The following is a 17,147-nucleotide window of genomic DNA, read 5'->3' on the forward strand; positions in this document are numbered from 1 at the left end:
CGAGCTGAATCCCTTGCCTTACATGCAGGCCAAAATAGCCCAATTTGTTTAGCACACACCCAAAAAATGCTATTGCACGCCAAACACACCTTTTGCAATAAAATCCAAAGCCATCCATGGAGTAAAGGAAAATCACCAGACAACACCAACTGTACATTTAAATCACGCACCACAGGTTGGAGGCTGACTACCTCTGGGCCTAGTGGAAGACTACTAGGCCACAAGCTTGGAACCGGATGGCAAAAGCAAGCACACTGCTTGGATGGCTTCGCAAAATGGCCGCCACACACCCACAACAACCACAAGAAATGGGAGACAGTCAATGGACGCCTATGGCAAAGGCACAATGCATGCCTTCCTAAAATGACTGCCACGCACATGCTCAGCCCACCCACCACAATAACAAACAAAAAGTGATTGCAAAGGACAGGAAGAGGAATTTGTAGTGTCTGTGGATCTTAATCCCTCTCATAAAAATGTTTTCCAGACAAATAACAGCTTCTCCCTGCTCCAAACCTACAGCTCAATGACAGCCTGAGGAGTTTTTTGTGCAGAAATGCACAAAAAAGCGTTTTCGAGAAGGGTCTATGTTGCTCGCGAGATATTGTTTGCCAGATTGCAAAAGCTTCGTGTTCGGGATCGGGAACTGTACAAAAAGGCTTTCTCGCGTGTGCGAACACGCATATTGCGAGCGCAAAAATGACGAAAACTGTAAGTCCGCATTGTCGCGCTGTGCAGAGTTACCGAAAGTTCGCGAGCTGAATCCCTTGCCTTACATGCAGGCCAAAATAGCCCAATTTGTTTAGCACTCACCCAAAAAATGCTATTGCACCCCAAACACACCTTTTGCAATAAAATCCAAAGCCATCCATGGAGTAAAGGAAAATCACCAGACAACACCGACTGCACATTTAAATCACGCACCATAGGTTGGAGGCTGACTACCTCTGGGCCTAGTGGAAGACTACCAGGCCACAAGCTTGGAACCGGATGGCAAAAGCAAGCACACTGCTTGGATGGCTTCACAAAATGGCTGCCACACACCCACAACAACCACAAGAAATGGGAGACAGTCAATGGACGCCTATGGCAAAGGCACAATGCGTGCCTTCCTAAAATGGCCGCCACACACATGCTCAGCCCACCCACCACAATAACAAAAAAAAAGTGATTGCAAAGGACAGGAAGAGGAATTTGTAGTGTCTGTGGATCTTAATCCCTCTCATAAAAATGTTTTCCAGACAAATAACAGCTTCTCCCTGCTCCAAACCTACAGCTCAATGACAGCCTGAGGAGTTTTTTGTGCAGAAATGCACAAAAAAGCGTTTTCGAGAAGGGTCTATGTTGCTCGCGAGATATTGTTTGCCAGATTGCAAAAGCTGCGTGTTCGGTATCGCGAACTGTACAAAAAGGCTTTCTCGCGTGCGCGAACACGCATATTGCGAGCGCAAAAATGACGAAAACTGTAAGTCCGCGTTGTCGCGCTGTGCAGAGTTACCGAAAGTTTGCGAGCTGAATCCCTTGCCTTACATGCAGGCTAAAATAGCCCAATTTGTTTAGCACACACCCAAAAAATGCTATTGCACCCCAAACACACCTTTTGCAATAAAATCCAAAGCCATCCATGGAGTAAAGGAAAATCACCAGACAACACCAACTGTACATTTAAATCACGCACCACAGGTTGGAGGCTGACTACCTCTGGGCCTAGTGGAAGACTACTAGGCCACAAGCACACACATCCAACAAAGGTAAATCACACACACACACCAACAGTGAAATACACCACAGCCACGTTTAGCATTTCAATCCTATGCCATCCATGCCCTACATGATGTAGAAATTCTACAGACACCACAAAACATGGACCCATGGGTACCCTACTGGCTGAAATTGCAGAGAAAAACAACTAGGCCCCTATTGAAAGTAAGTACAGGCCACCCACCACAACAATAATTTTTAAAAACAATAAAAATCCCAGAAAAATGTAGGTACAAACAAGCCCCAATGAAACAAACACACCAATTCTCCAACTTATTTGTAGTAAATTAAATCTCAAATCAAAAATTCCTCAAATAAATCAAATCCAATGGTATGATGCAGCAGACAGACACAAAAAGTGATCCTTCCAGCTCCAATTCCAAATGAAAGTGAACAACACATGCACAAAGCACGTGGGAGGAGCCTGCTGGACAGGAACAGGAAGTTGTAGACTCAGGGGCACTTCCTTCCTCTTGAAAAAAAAGAGTTAAAAAAATTAAAGGACTCTTTCTTACACAAAAGACTACAGCAAAATCACAATCTGAGGAGTTTTCTGAGCAAAATGATCATTTTAGAGAAGGCTTTATGAAGCTCGCGAGATATTCTTTGCCAGATTGCAGTTTTTCCATGTTCGGGATCGCGATCTTACCAAAACAGCCGCCGGAAGTCAGCTCGCGCGCACCAATGACGTGTTCGGGGTCGCACACTCTCGCGGGCTTGGGCAGCCATAGTACAAATCTCGTGGCGCTCGCAAACAGACAGAAAAGCAAGTTGGCGATCGCAGAATCAAGGTAAGACGTTACCGCGCACGCGAGAATGAATATTGAGCGCGCGAGGAAGCAAATTTACTACGCTACGCGCTAGATTGCGTAGCAATCTGCAACTTTGCGCTCTACGCGAAGCGCGAAGTTACCTAAACTTCGCAAGCTCCGCGAACGGAGCGTAGTTCAACGCCCAGGCTTAGTTTTTTCTCTGTGGCTGTTTGTAGATGCGGTTAAACCATATACTCTTAAGTGCATTATAACCTACTGGAAAATGCTAACTTTGGAATGACTGCATCAAAACATGTTTTGGTGTCAAACAACTTGGAATCATACCCCCACACCAGTAACTGGTGTGGGAGTATGATCCCACCCTTCTAGAGAGGAAGACATGTACCTACTGTGGAAACATGGTAGAAATCTGAAAGAGCCTGGCATCACAAAATGGATGCCACCAGCACAGACACTGGGCTGCCCTTCTGCTGCTGACTGAAACTCGCAGTGGAGGAGGCCCAGCAATAGGCATCCTGTCACAGGGAGGTGTAACCACCTTCCAGACAGGATTTAGTGTATTGGGGCTTGGTGGGTGCACTCCTAGAGTGCTTTGAAGTCCTGCACTGGGGGAGCAGTAGGCTCCTCTGTACATATGCCAGCTTAAACTGGTTCAGGGGCTAGCTGCCCCTGCTCTGACATGAAACTGGACAAATGGAAGTGGGTGTAACCACCCACTCCCCTGACCCTCCCAGAGGAGTGATCATAGAGCTAGTCCCTCCCTTTCCTTTAGTATAAGATAGGGAAACCTTGCCATTGCAAATCAGATATCCCTGGATGATACTCTACAAGAAGAATTCTGGCCCTTCGATGTTCCACTACCTTTGGAAGACTGAAGAATCTCCCTTGGAGTCAAGGAGTGACTCCCCTACTTGGCAGGCACCAAAAACTTGAATCAATGGTCACAAACTTTCCCGCTAGAGTCTGAAGTACCTGCAGCCCCAAAAGTAGATTTTCTGACTTCAATATGGCCATTGTGAGTCCCCAGAAAAGCTGAGGTGAGTGGACCCCACGAGTGACGAGGAACAGCAATACCTGGGTACTGTGCACTATTGTCAAGTGCAACCCCTTCACGATGATCTACGAACTTGTGCATTAGACCATGTATGGTCCAATCCTCCAGCAGGATTTCCCTTGAAAATCTGAGGCTTACCTCATCCCGAGTGACCATGGGCTCCTGTGAAGCGAATCCTCATGAGGCATCTTCATGATCCCTTGCCTGTTGGCTTGCGGGTACCCTGAAGACTTTCTTATCAAACCAAAGGACTTCCCTGGTTGCTCCAGGCCTGCCCTGACTTATCTTCAAGGCTTGTTGTCTCCAATCCGGTTGACAACACTTCAGTAAGCTGCAGACTTCATGGGCCTCTCTTAATCCAGCTCCTGGTTGTCGTTGACACCTCCTGGACCTCATGGCTGAAGAGTCAAAACACCCTTGATCACCTGAAATCGCCCAACTTCCGTGGGCATCCATCTTCCTGGCCCCGGGTCACTTGCAAATGGCTGTGAACACTGTCCCTTCTGCTTTCAGGTCTTCTTCATCCTGAATCCAGCCTTGGATTCCACCGGACACTTCTCCAGTCTTCACAAGCAGCAAAACTTCTTCGGCTTCCATTGAAAACGACGACGCTACCCGACACCAAAAGACACCTATGCACTCGGCTTCCCAGGGTGAGGTAACTCGTGCACTCTGGTGCTCCTGTGTGTGTTGGCCCTCAAACTACTTATCTTGTAAGTGGCTTGCTTGTAGACTCTCTAGAAGTACCCTTAAACTTTAAAAATCCAACCGCGACTTGCTCCATTGAAATCAATAGGGAACCCGCGGCTGTGTTCTCACACTGCACGCGTCTCCCGTGGGTCCTTTACTTACCTGCCTTGGGTGGATTAGTGAGGCCCCAGCAATTCTATAGGCCCTAGGCCTTGTCTCCTTGCAAGTTGACATTCCTAAACCTCTTTTTTGGTATATGGTCTGATACGCCCCTAGGGCCCCAGCCATATTTGTGCTTAACTTATTGTGAAACGTTGATATTTGCATATGTTCCTGACTTCTAATCTCATAAAGAGATTAGTAGAGTGTGTCTAGTAATAAATACATATATATTTGATATATATACCTGTGTGGTGTCCTTTAATTTGGTAATTCAAGAGATTATAAGGTAAAACAAGCTGCTTTACATTCCTCTGAGACTTAGCCTGAAGGCTGCTCTCCACAACTACCACTAGGATAGCTTTCTTTAAAAGGTTGTCTTAAACCTATCTACCATAAGAGTCAATTCAATTCATAAAGCTTTATTCGGAGCTTGACAACAAAGTCCATAAAAGCAATACACATAAAAACATCAATGATACACATAGGCTAAAAGCAAGAATAATTCATAAAAAACATCATCGAGGTGTTAAAACAGATAATACATAAAAAACGGCAATATCGATTTTAAAAGATGATAATACTAGGCCTAGCCTTGATAGCTTTTAAAAGGAATGTGGCTGTAAAGAAACAGACATCAGGGGAGGGGTTAAATATCAGTTTCATGACATCCTTAACTGTTCTGACACCGAGTTTCTTATACAGGGGTTTTAAAAATGCAATACGGTAGTTGCCATATAGTGGGCAAAACAATAGAAAGTGCATTGTACTTTGGGCTGTAATTCCATCACAGGGACAAGGACCCATGGGGTATTTTTTGGTATTAGGAAACGCCACCAGATGGTGAACAATTCCGAAGCGCAGTCTGGTTAAAACAAACCTGTGAGATGGCCTAGTAACAAAGCTCAAATAAGATTGATAACCTGACATCTCACAATTGCTGTCATAGAGCTTACAGGTGGGTAGATTGCTACTGGCCTTCAAATGTTCCTCAAACTTTAATGACAACCAAACAGACTTCATTTCGCTTTTAGACATACTGTTGGCAGCATAACAATCCTCGTATAGATTAACACCATATATGTCCTTAAAACTGTGCATAACAAATTTTACCCAGGGGATCTTCAGATGATTATCTAGAGATAAACAGTCCTTGATAATATCTCTATTCATGGAGGTCTCCTCCTTAGCCCAGATCGCACGCCACAGCATTAAAGGTCTATGGGCAATGGAATCTAGTAGATGGGATATTCCAAATTCCCTATGGACCAAATGCGTGGATGCTGAAGTAGGCAAACAGAGTAACCTTTTTAAAAACAGGTTTTCCTCCACTTGGAGACTCCCAACCGAAACATGCCCCCAGACACCTGCTCCATAAAGGGCAATTGAAAGGCACCTCATCTGGTAGATCTTCAGCATGTCGCTAATTCGTTTATCCCCGATCTTAGAGGCGAACGTGAATACCCTGTGAGCACATTTCGCCATTCTTGCTCTAACGTGGGTGACTTCGCTGGTCCAGCTACCTGTCTTGGAAAAGGTGATACCCAAGTAGTTAAATGTATCTACCGTCTGTACCCTCTGTCCTTCCATAAAGAATGAATGAGGTTTTTTACGGCCCTTACCACATTCCATGACAAAGGTCTTTGTTTTGTTAATGACCAGTTTCCTTTCCCCAATAAACAAGGAAAACCTGTCCATGAGGCGTTGGAGGCCTACAGGGGTCCTAGAAAGAAGGACTGCGTCGTCCGCATACAGTAATACCGGGATATAGGAGTCAAGAATGGTTGGGGCATCAGCCCCCACAGACCTTAAGACAGAGTCCACCTCGTTGATAAAAAGTGTGAAGAGCAATGGGGCTAACACACACCCCTGCCTAATGCCACGCTTAACAGGAAACTTAGGGGTACACTCCCCACCGGGCCGTATCTGACGCTAGAGCTAAGGTTAACGTACAGTCTGGCCAGGAAATGGACAATGCCCTCCGGTGCCCCCATTCTCAGTAGTGTCTCCCAAAGAATCTGATGATTAACCATATCGAAGGCACTACTAAGGTCGGCAAAACAGAGGAAGAGGGAACCCTTCTTGGCCATAGTATATTTCCCAATTAGTAGTTCTAAGTTGAGGCACTGTTCAACTGTGCCTCTGCCCTTCCTAAATCCATATTGGGAATTGGCCAGAATATTGTTATCTTCAGCCCATTCTTCTAATCTGACAAGGAGCACCCGGCTCATAATTTTCACGGACGAATCGAGAAGGGAGATAGGCCGATAGTTCTTAGCATCACCCTTCTCCCCCTTTTTATAGATGGGAATAATAATAGATTCCTCCCATGTAGGCGGTGCACCATGTCTCACAGCAGAGTTAAATACCTTGGTCAATAATGGGCCCCAGATTTCAGGTTCTTTTTTATAGATATCCACCGGCACACCATCTGGTCCCTGAGCCTTCCCACCTTTACTTGCAATAATGCATTTCTTAACCTCGGCACATGTTATATCTAGGGGAAGAATTGGCCGGACCCCACCACCATTGACCATGTGTTTATCAGAATCAAAAATCAGGGAAAAGTGGGAAACCCAGCTTTCCACGCTAACGTTAGCAGACAGAATAGGCGCAGCCTCGTCCCTTAAGAAAGGGCTGTTGACTGTGGCCCAAAACAGCGAGGAGTCAGAGGTTTCGGCGGCCCGGTCTAACTTATCCCATGCCTCACGCTTAAGTTCAGCCTTTCTATCTGAAACGGCTGCCTTATAGGTTGCCCTAAGATGCCGGATAAGAGTAATATCCCTCTGTTTTTCAGCCAATGCCACCTTAAGGCTCTTCAGGGCAGCAGTACAGGCATGATCAAACCACCCCCTCAGCCGATTTGAATCGCCCTTAAGATTTTTGGTGAATACTGCTTCTATGGAGTGATTGATGTCGACAAATGTATTCAGTATAACAGCTGTCGATTCTTCACTCACTAGGATAGTTTCGATTTCTTTAGAGCAGTTCTCAATGATGGAACTAGACAGGAGGTCTGCCTTCTCTCCCTTCCACCTAATTCTATATCCATTTGGTCTATGTGGCTCAATGCTATCCACAATACTAGGTTTTGGACCTGTATTAGTTTTCCAAAAAGCCATCTCCATGGTCAGGCAGTTGTGATCACTAATCAGATTATCAACTACCAGAGGGGCAGAACACCATGGAATAAGGCTAGTGGAAGTACAGATAAAATCGATGACGGAGTTAGCGTTTCTGCCCGTGAAGGTAGGGACAATTTCATCATGGACACCCCTCGCATTCCCCATGATCTCCATATCATATGTCATCAAAATTTTATTTAATGAATCCCCATATGGATTATGTGGAAAATGGGCGACTCCCTCTCCTTGGGTGCTTAAAAAACCACAGACCCTTTGGGCAGAGGACACACAGGTATAAATATTAAAATCACCCAACCAGATAAAATCAAAAGCGATTTCGTTTCCTGTAACAATTTTAACCAAAGCTTCCTCCAAAGCAAAAGCTATCCGTTGCCTAGAATTATCAAAAACATTATTATAAAAATTGATTAAAAGGATATTCCTATCCTGCTCCTTACAAAGCCAAAGGATCTGGGAATGGTCCCCCACCGGGACATGTTTCTTTACTACAAACGGGGCGTCAACAGAAATCAGTGTCAGGAGGCCACCCTTGGCTCTTCCAGAATTAGAAGCCACTGCAGGTATTGAATATGAGACAAACCCGTTATAATTGATGGGGACCAAACTCCAGGTTTCCTGAAAACATAAAATATTAAAAAGATTGATAAAATCAAACCAACCTAAGCAATCATCCTTGTGGGAAAGTCCCGCAACATTCCAACAGGCTATGACACTTGAACCAGAGTTAACTAAACATGTGGAAGGGTTCTTCGGGGACCTATCCCCTCTCACGTTAGCCAGATCTCCTTGGTCGCATGCCACAGTAGAGTTCAGTTCGCTTACCCCAATATTATTAATAATTGTTGTTGATATCCTGGGTGCCCCAATATAGCTCACTTTGCTCGAGTCCAAGTCCTCCGACCTAACACCATCAATGGTCGGCTCCAGTCAGTCATTGTAATCAAGCCCACTTAACGGCTGGAATCTATTAAACGTAGAGATAGTGGGTGTAGCACCCATGGCCTGAACTCTAGGCCTATGCCAATGGCGCTCATCAACAGATTGAATAACAGGTTGAGTTGCAAAATCTCCATAAAAGTACCCAAGCGGCCGCAGGGATATACCATGTTCAGTCACTGGGAGAGAAGCGGCTTTAATTAAAACTGTGGAGGTAAGATGGGGGTTGCGAAAGTTGATGACTATACAGTCGCCTTCGCAGGTCTTACGGGACTTACCTACCCAATTAGTTCTCCTGGTACAAAGTATATCTCTGGATAGTGCTAGAGGGAAATCACACTGTCGGTGGAGCCAGTCCACGGTTTTATTCTTTAATGACGAGTGTGATTCTACACCAGCAGGATTGCTATCAAGCCTCTTAACAGGGGGGACGTTCATAAGGACAGCAACAAATGGCGCACACGTAGGTGGCAGGTTCGGTTGGGGGTTTCTGGAGCTAGGGAAGTTAACGTTGTGGCCCAATGATTCCCCCGGTACTAAAACGGCGGGTGGTTTTGTAGTGTTTTGCCGCTGAGATGGTACATTGGGAACCGCAGCAGGCTTTCCAGGGGCACACCCAGGTCTACATTCAGAACTACTATTCTCAGTCATCAATGGGGCTGTATCAGAGGTAGTTAAAGAAGTCTCCTCGGGCACCTGGGTACCAGTAATATTGGTTGGGGCTGGTCTAGCCTTGATAAAAGAATCCAAGATACCTCCCAATCTGACTACTTCATCGGCAAGAGTGGAAAGTTTGGTCAATAGAGGTTTAACAAATATGTCAAACTTGGCAACTATAGCCTGGGTTATAAGATCCAGCTGTTCTTTATCTAAAGTGACCTTAGCTCCTTCCGTTAGCACAGATTGGGCTGGGACATTTAACTGCAGGGTGGAATCCTTTTTGTTAGTATGGCGATTCCCTCCTCGCTTAGACTGTATGGGTTTAGTGGTGTTCCTACAGGTGCGTATTAATTTTTGGCGTCTGGGAACAGACTGACTGGGGATAGGTACATCAGGTAAAGTAGCTTGGCCTGGTTCAGGGTCGATCGTGGACTCCGGAGTGTCGCTATCCGAACTAATAGTGTCAGTAACAGCTCCCTCAGATATACAATCAGTGGGTAATAAGGGAGTATTAAGATCCTGAACAAGGGGGCTCTCAGATGCCAAACAAATGGGCGGGGGGGAAACCAAACTCTGTGACCCTGGACGACCTAATGATTTCCTACGTTCCTGGTTAATTTTATCGACCATCTTAACCAGGTAGTTGTCCATGGTTGTGGTTGAAGCTGCTATCTTTGCTTTAGGCATAATTAGCAGATCGGGCTCCAAGACCCCCCTGAGATTTCTTATTGTAGACACCAACAACAATATGCCAAGTTTTCCCAAATAGGTTGTCACATACAACCTCCAATCCCCAAGGAGCTTTAAACAGTAACCAACAGTAGCTTGGCAATCGATACACACAACAGGGTGTACAATGGTAAACTTGAGTAACACAGGTATCCAAAAGCCAGTCTGCTGCTCCCACCTGCCCCCTCCTGTCCCGGACTGTCTCAGACTGTCCGCCCTTAGTCCGGGCTTCGTCCAGGGCGTCCCGCGTCGCGTCCCGCTCCGCTTGTAATGGAGCTATTTAACCAAAATAACATCCAATGGGAAATAAGGGTGGATCGTTATCCCGTTAGTGGGCGGGATGGCGGGAGGGCGTGCCGCTACACAGCTGTGGCGCTGCGGCGCTCAGGGCTCCTGGGACCTGCAGTCCCGTCCGGCGACTCCTTCAAAACTGCTACGAGGTAATGTGAGCCTCCACCTCCTCCTTCTGAACGATGCGGGACCCGCGCCATAAGAGTCAAATTGGACTGGTGCAAGGTGGCCACTATAACTAGTGACCAGCATATGCCAGGCCAACTTCTCACACTGGCTTTTTTTCCTTCTCTCTTTCTCTGTGTCAATCTCCTTTGATATGCGCATTACACACGTCCTTATTTTGTGCTTTATTTTCCAGGATGTGTCGTCGACATTGATGGACCCGACAGGAGTCTTCCACCTTGTTGTTTTGTGTTGAGTTTGTTAAATTTCAATAACGTTTTTGGTTGTTACTTAAGTGCTGTGTGACTCTATCTCGTTCTTATTACTGCTATTTGGTGGTGTCCACAATGGTGTTAAATTTTGGGGCAGTTATCAAGGGAATACTGGTGATGTCTGCAGTTTCACGAGCTTCTGAATAGTGTGTTAGATTTATCTCAACTTTAGTTACATTAAAGTGCTGATAATGAGATGCAGAGTAGGTGTTCCTGTGCAAAAACACACGAGGTGCACCTTTCCGATTTATTCTAAATACTAAAATCCTGTATTGAATTTCACTGTGGTAGTGGGTGCATTTACAGTGTACACACAAAATCAAAGAAGAAATCTCATTCTATTTATATTGACGGGATACACTGCCCAGTTTGTTTACTTTTCTGTACACCAAAAAACCACATCACAACTTTCACGACGAAAGGCAAAAACTGCGATGCAAAACAAATTCCGGTGATAAGGTGCGTTAGCACCAGGGATTTTACACCTGCTTTCTGCTGGTGTTGAGCAGGAAGACTATCTGCAGCATGAAAGGGAAGACATCCAAGAGCCACACCAGAACACCCACAGGTACCATAGAGTCAATGAGCATAATACACGGATACCCATGAGGGCCACAACACTCATCGCAACAAAAGCAGGACCGCCAACACCCCCGAACTCACATCTGAGTACGTGTGTCCATGTGGTCATTGTGTTAGCATGATGGGCACGGGCGCTGCACCTTCACAGTGTGCTGTATTTAGCAGACGTTACCATGTCACCTCAGCGTTGGCAGCGAGCCTGGACATGTAGCTACGCAAGGTGTGCCATTTCATCAACAAGAATGGCACACGGCAAGCCAGTGCAGCTACAAGCAGTGCCACTGACGCAATTGCAGGGCATCCCGAACACATGGTCGACTCCATTCACGTCCACCTATACCTTGCATGCCTGTTGCATGTCCTGGGTGCACTGCCTTTGGCAGTGCTCCTGATCGCTTACCGGCTGAGCTTCCGCATTGCGGACATCACCTGCGTTCAACCTGTGTTGCAATGCCGGTGCCTATCCGAGTGGTGCATGGACGTGTTCCTCTCCAATGTGTGGGTAGCTGACATGGATTACGACGGGTGTGTGCTCCCCCCATTGGCCCACGACCAGGAGTATCATGGTGATACCCGTTATGGCATGCATGGATGTTTGGCATGCATGTTGGGAACTGGGCAGTGAGCAAACTGACCCACTCCCCGATTCTGCTTTGGTGCACATTGGGTACAGTGGTTGGAGTCAGCACATCTGTCCCGGTCAGCTGATGGATTATGTCGATGACATGTCAAGTTTTGTGGCCAACCATCACTCATTAGAGATAGTGGCTTACACAGCTGCACTCGCGTTCATGGACGAGTGACAAGGTACCTGCAACCACGCCTCAATGTGCCACTTTGCACGAGTCCCGCCACATCATTGCAGTTTGTGCATCTGGTTACATGTCCCAAGATGACAGTGGACATGGCTGCATTGGCGTATACTCATGTCCGAGGCGCGGACAACCAACGCTGCTTGACACTGATGTGTGTTGGTGATGGACTACCCTGAGGTGAACATGGACGTTTTCCTAAGTTCTTTATTCAGGCATGCTGCTGCATTTGCATATCATAGCGGTACAAAAGGGGGTGGAGCATCAGAACCAATCAAACACTCACACCCAGTCGACAGATCTGGGTTTGATCCATCACCGTTCTTTAGCCCACCCTGCCACCCTAGTTCAGACATGGCCATATGCAAATCAGTCTGACCCTGTGCCTCATGGGAACAGTCCAGCTCGAACTGCCAAGCCATGCCTTCCCTGGACCGGAAACAAGCTTCCTAGGACCGGTTTCTGCATTTGTCACCCCGAGTGGGAAGGGTATGCCCAGACGTGGGTCCCATGCTCTCCATGCCACTGGAATCAAGCTATCCTGGCTGAAGAGGGGTGAAACCCCGAAACCGGTCCTAGGATGCTTGTTTCCAGTCCAGGGAGAATCTGGCTTGGCAGTTCGGGCTGGACTGTACCCATGAGGCACAGGGTCAAGACTGATTTGCATATGGCTGGGTTCAAACTGAAACGGCATGGTGAGCAAAAAAACAATGGATTTAGGCCCAGATCTCGGTACTGGGGTGAATGTATGACATTGTTCTGCATTCTGTCCATCAATTGTTGTTTTTGCATTTGTCACACCGAGTGGGAAGGGTATGCCCAGACGTGGGTCCCGTGCTCTCCATGCCACTGGAATCAAGCTATCCTGGCTGAAGAGGGGTGAAACCCCGAAACCGGTCCTAGGATGCTTGTTTCCAGTCCAGGGAGAATCTGGCTTGGCAGTTCGGGCTGGACTGTACCCATGAGGCACAGGGTCAAGACTGATTTGCATATGGCTGGGTTCAAACTGGAACGGCATGGTGAGCAAAAAAAAAACGATGGATTTAGTCCCAGATCTCTGTACTGGGGTGAATGTATGACATTGTTCTGCATTCTGTCCATCAATTGTTGTTTTTGTTGTTTTTGCATTTGCATATCATGGCACTACTCTTGGCCGTACTGACACACACTATTTTTTATAAAGTTTCCACATTTGTACTTGTCTCCAAATGTGGCGTGTCTTCATTTGTACAGTGCTTAATTTGTAAAATATGAAGTGCAGGTGCTCAAATCTTTGTTGGAGGCCACACCTACTTTTCTCTGGCTCCACCCACTTCCTCCATTGGCTCCACCCATTTCCTCTATTAGCTCCACCCACATCGTCAACTGGCACTGCGAAAAGACAGATGAATTTCAGAAAGGGATCCTTCTTCATAGTAAGGTTTAGATAGGAGGTTTCCCTGCCCTGTGAAAATTTTGAAACAGATTCAATCAAAAGTGAGTTTAAAGCACAAGTTTGGAATAAATTAGCTGAGATCACTAATGCATTGAAAAGGGACAATTCCAGTGCTCTACGTGCTGATTTGGGGAAAGGTTAATACTGGGTAGGGTATGTCCTTGTTAATAGCGAGTCTATGCAGTGACTGAGTGAGTCTAAGAGTTCAAAAAGATGCAACTTTGACATAGCTTATGTGACAAAATAAACCAAAATGTTGTGAAAACACTTGTCTAAACAGATAAGCGGAATAAAATCATGAAATACACTTGAATGAGTCACTTTGTCACTTCCAGTGGCCGAAGGGGTTTGGGATTTCTAAATAGCAGAGTTAGTATTCTGTTACAGCAATTACTTTTAGAGAAACAATTAAAAAAGATGATTAACAATTGGGCATGTTACTATAATTTACTCCCTGGCATGGAGCTATATGTGCATTTATTAGACATTCAGAATAGTAAAAAAAGATGGAACTTAACTGGCGTTCCCAAATGTAGTTCCGTAGCACACAGACAAGAGAGATGAGAAAAGAGGCATTTATTCAAAATATTACTTTTTATTAAAAGATTTGTATCTTAACAAAGCACAGAAAAATGTAATTAACCCCAAAAAGTCCTATAGGTAAACAAGCCAAAAGAATAGGTAATTGCTGGCTAGGCAGTGTCTCAGGTCATACCTATCAGTGCAAAATGGCTATCGTGCCATACAAATAATAAATAAAGACAAAATAACTAAAACTAAAATGCAGATAAATACCGTCAAATAAATACATGTTCTAAAATGGAAAAACGAAAAAGTATTGTCTTATAAAAACAAAATAAATAACATATATAAAATAGAACAATAAATATAACATCCAAACAAGGAAGAGACATAAATATATCAAAATATTAAATAAACTGACACTGTCAACAAAGTGTTATAAATGCAAATAAATAACCTATATAAACTAGAACAATAATTAAATATCCAAACACAGTAAAGCCCGCTGCCTAACTTTTTCAAAACATTGCAATGACCCGTTTTGTCAGTTAGAATTGGCTAGCATCTATTTTTCTAGAAAAGTCCACAAACAGTCCAAATTGCTTGTGCATAAGTCTTCCTCTTTCCTTGCTTTACTCCTAGTGTCATCAGCTGCCCTTCGTCCTTTTGCAAGCCATGACTGAACATAGGGGATGGGGTTGAATCTGTTCAACGGTGGGCCAACAAGATTTAAAAACATTAAAGAACATGTTGTTTCAGCCAGCAACGATGCTCTTGTAGATGTGCAAATGAGATTCATTTGAGAAAACCCGCTCACATTCTGCAGTACTGATAGCAATAGTGTGTAAGGCCATCAAAAGCTCCTTGAACTGCCTTTTATTTTATTTTCCTCCAGATTCCTCATACTCTCAGTAAGCACGTATGGTTTCTCGACTGGCAATGTTGAATCTTTTACACAGAGACTCAATTTCACTTTCACCATAAAGAACGGGTAGCTCATCAGGCCAGTACTGTTTGTATAAAACTTTCACTTCGCTAATCAGTGTATCATACTCAGCCTTTTTGTCAGCAGAATTAGTACCTCCTGTAGACAACAAACGATGTCTTAGATTTTCTGCAGGGCTACGAAAAAACTGTACTTGTTCAAAGATTTTGTCAGTGGTCTTTCCTTTGTGCAGCATCCCACCTTGGAATATATTTTCTTCCATGGCCATTTTACACTGTGAGAAGTGCTTCCCTTGCCTGTCTACCATTGCCTCAAACACTGCAATTTGCCGACAAATAGCCCGATGAGCATCAATGATTGTAGACTCACGTCTCTGTAACTCGACTGATAACTCTGATAACTCCTGAAGAAAATCATACATAAGCCCAAGATTAGCAACAAACTGGATAGATGATAACCGCCTTCCTATGCCTGTGTACATATTTCGTGTGGAACTGTTACGGGAACCATCATCAGCTGCTCTAGTAAAGTGCTTGTAGAGAGCAGGGTAAGCGTTCCAAACAGACTCTACTGTTCTGAAGCTTGATGCAACCCAACGAGTATCTAACACTCGACCTATTCTGCAAAGCTGAATGTCAAGGACTTCTGCACATTCCTTTAACTCCAAACAGTTTTTTACAGATGTGGCAAATAGAGAATAGAGCTTATCAAGTAAGTTTTTGAAATGATTTGTAGCGCCAATATCTTTCATGACATCATGAACGACAAGTTCCAGGCGATGTGCTGAGCAGTGCCAGGCTACAATATTGGGAGAGATTTTTTCTTGAAACATCACTGAAGCTCCATCACAGGCAACTGAAACCAGGCATTTGGAGAGAAAGTCCTCACTGATGTTAACTGTTTCTTTTTTTAGTGCAGATAGTAAACTGTTTACTATGCCGTCAGCTGACAAATCACTCAGCTCAATGAGGTCAACAAAAATATTAGCTGGGGAGTCCATGCCAGGTAGCTGCATTCGCATGTACACAATTAAGGAACTTTTCCTATTTAATGCAGTGGCTTCATCTAGTAAAAGACTTACTTTTGGGGAAAGTTCAATAATTTTGGTAAATATCTTCCTCTTCATTTCTGAGGCTATGTGGCACTGTATGTTTGAGCAAGCTACATTGGAGTGCAAAATTCGCCCCATATCAAGTCCATTCAACTTGTGGCAGTCTATCTCGGTTTCAAAACCATACGCTGGTCTGTTCCGCTTTGCTTCCTTATAAGCTACTCGGAATATTCTAGCTGTTGCTGACATTTGTAAAGATTGCGCTTTTGCAGTTACTTGCAATAAAGGATCTTTTTTTGCATTTTCTAAGATTTTTAAAGTTGCAACATGAGCCTTGCTTTGTGCATGTTCTCCAATCTTTTTCCTCAATGATTTCTGCTGTTGGTCTATATTGGTGCCATATGCCTTTACAGTAGACTCAGTCCATTCTTTGGACAATTTCATTCCCCTGGATTTTTCAGCAGCAAGATCACGGACTTGGCGACACACAGAACAGCCAAGGTTAGCTCCCTTAAAAATTAGCCACGGATGCTTGCGATGGAAATACATTTTTTGGTCATGTTTCCAACCTTTAGGGAGAATGCCTTTCCTAAAATCTCTGTCTGAATGTGGCTTAAGTGATCTGTCAAACTGTTTGCTAGTGCTTGGTGTTTCCTCTGTGTCTGTACCAATCTCCACAGCATGATGCTGCTCATCTCTAAGAGGACTAGCTTGTGTCTTTCCTTCTGTAGGGATTATAACGCTGCTACTAGTAGTGGTGTCACTCTCATCTAGTGCCTTCGCTCGCACTTCATCATGTTCCTTGTTCCCTTCATCCATTGGAACTACATGATCTTTTTTAGCAAGTTTGCTAGCAGGCTCCTCATCATCTTGGGGCTTGACTTTTGTGAAGTAGCTTGAAATCTTCTTCTGTCCAGTATGTGACATTCTAGGGAAGCAAAGTGAAAGAAAACACGCTAGACATGTGCGAAGTGTGATGTCAATTCATCTAGGTAACAGGCACAATTAATATTTATTTGCAGTTTGCAACAAAGACATTTATCTCTGCATCTGTACAGCTACTACCATGACTGATTATAAGAACAACCCAAATGGTTCATTCTTTGACTACCCAAATTCAGGCTTTTTCCAACTCACACATACACCTGCCTGCCCTGCAGCGC

General features: G+C 44.8%; 1 protein-coding gene across 1 annotated transcript; it reads right to left on the reverse strand.

Annotated features, from left to right (window-relative positions):
* Window positions 1-14,895: 14,895 nt before the first annotated feature.
* Window positions 14,896-16,911, reverse strand: LOC146829790 (E3 SUMO-protein ligase KIAA1586-like). The gene has a single exon (XM_085606547.1). The coding sequence runs from the start codon at window positions 16,909-16,911 to the stop codon at window positions 14,896-14,898; it is 2,016 nt and encodes a 671-aa protein (XP_085462673.1).
* Between the last annotated feature and the right edge of the window lie 236 nt (window positions 16,912-17,147).

The sequence above is a fragment of the Triturus cristatus genome, chromosome 5_2, assembly GCF_964204655.1.
Source record: "Triturus cristatus chromosome 5_2, aTriCri1.1, whole genome shotgun sequence".
Classification (NCBI taxonomy): Eukaryota; Metazoa; Chordata; class Amphibia; order Caudata; family Salamandridae; genus Triturus; species Triturus cristatus.

Bases quoted from the DNA above. Each gene is read 5' to 3' on its own strand.
- LOC146829790 (XM_085606547.1), bottom strand. From the start codon at position 16,911: ATGTCACATACTGGACAGAAGAAGATTTCAAGCTACTTCACAAAAGTC.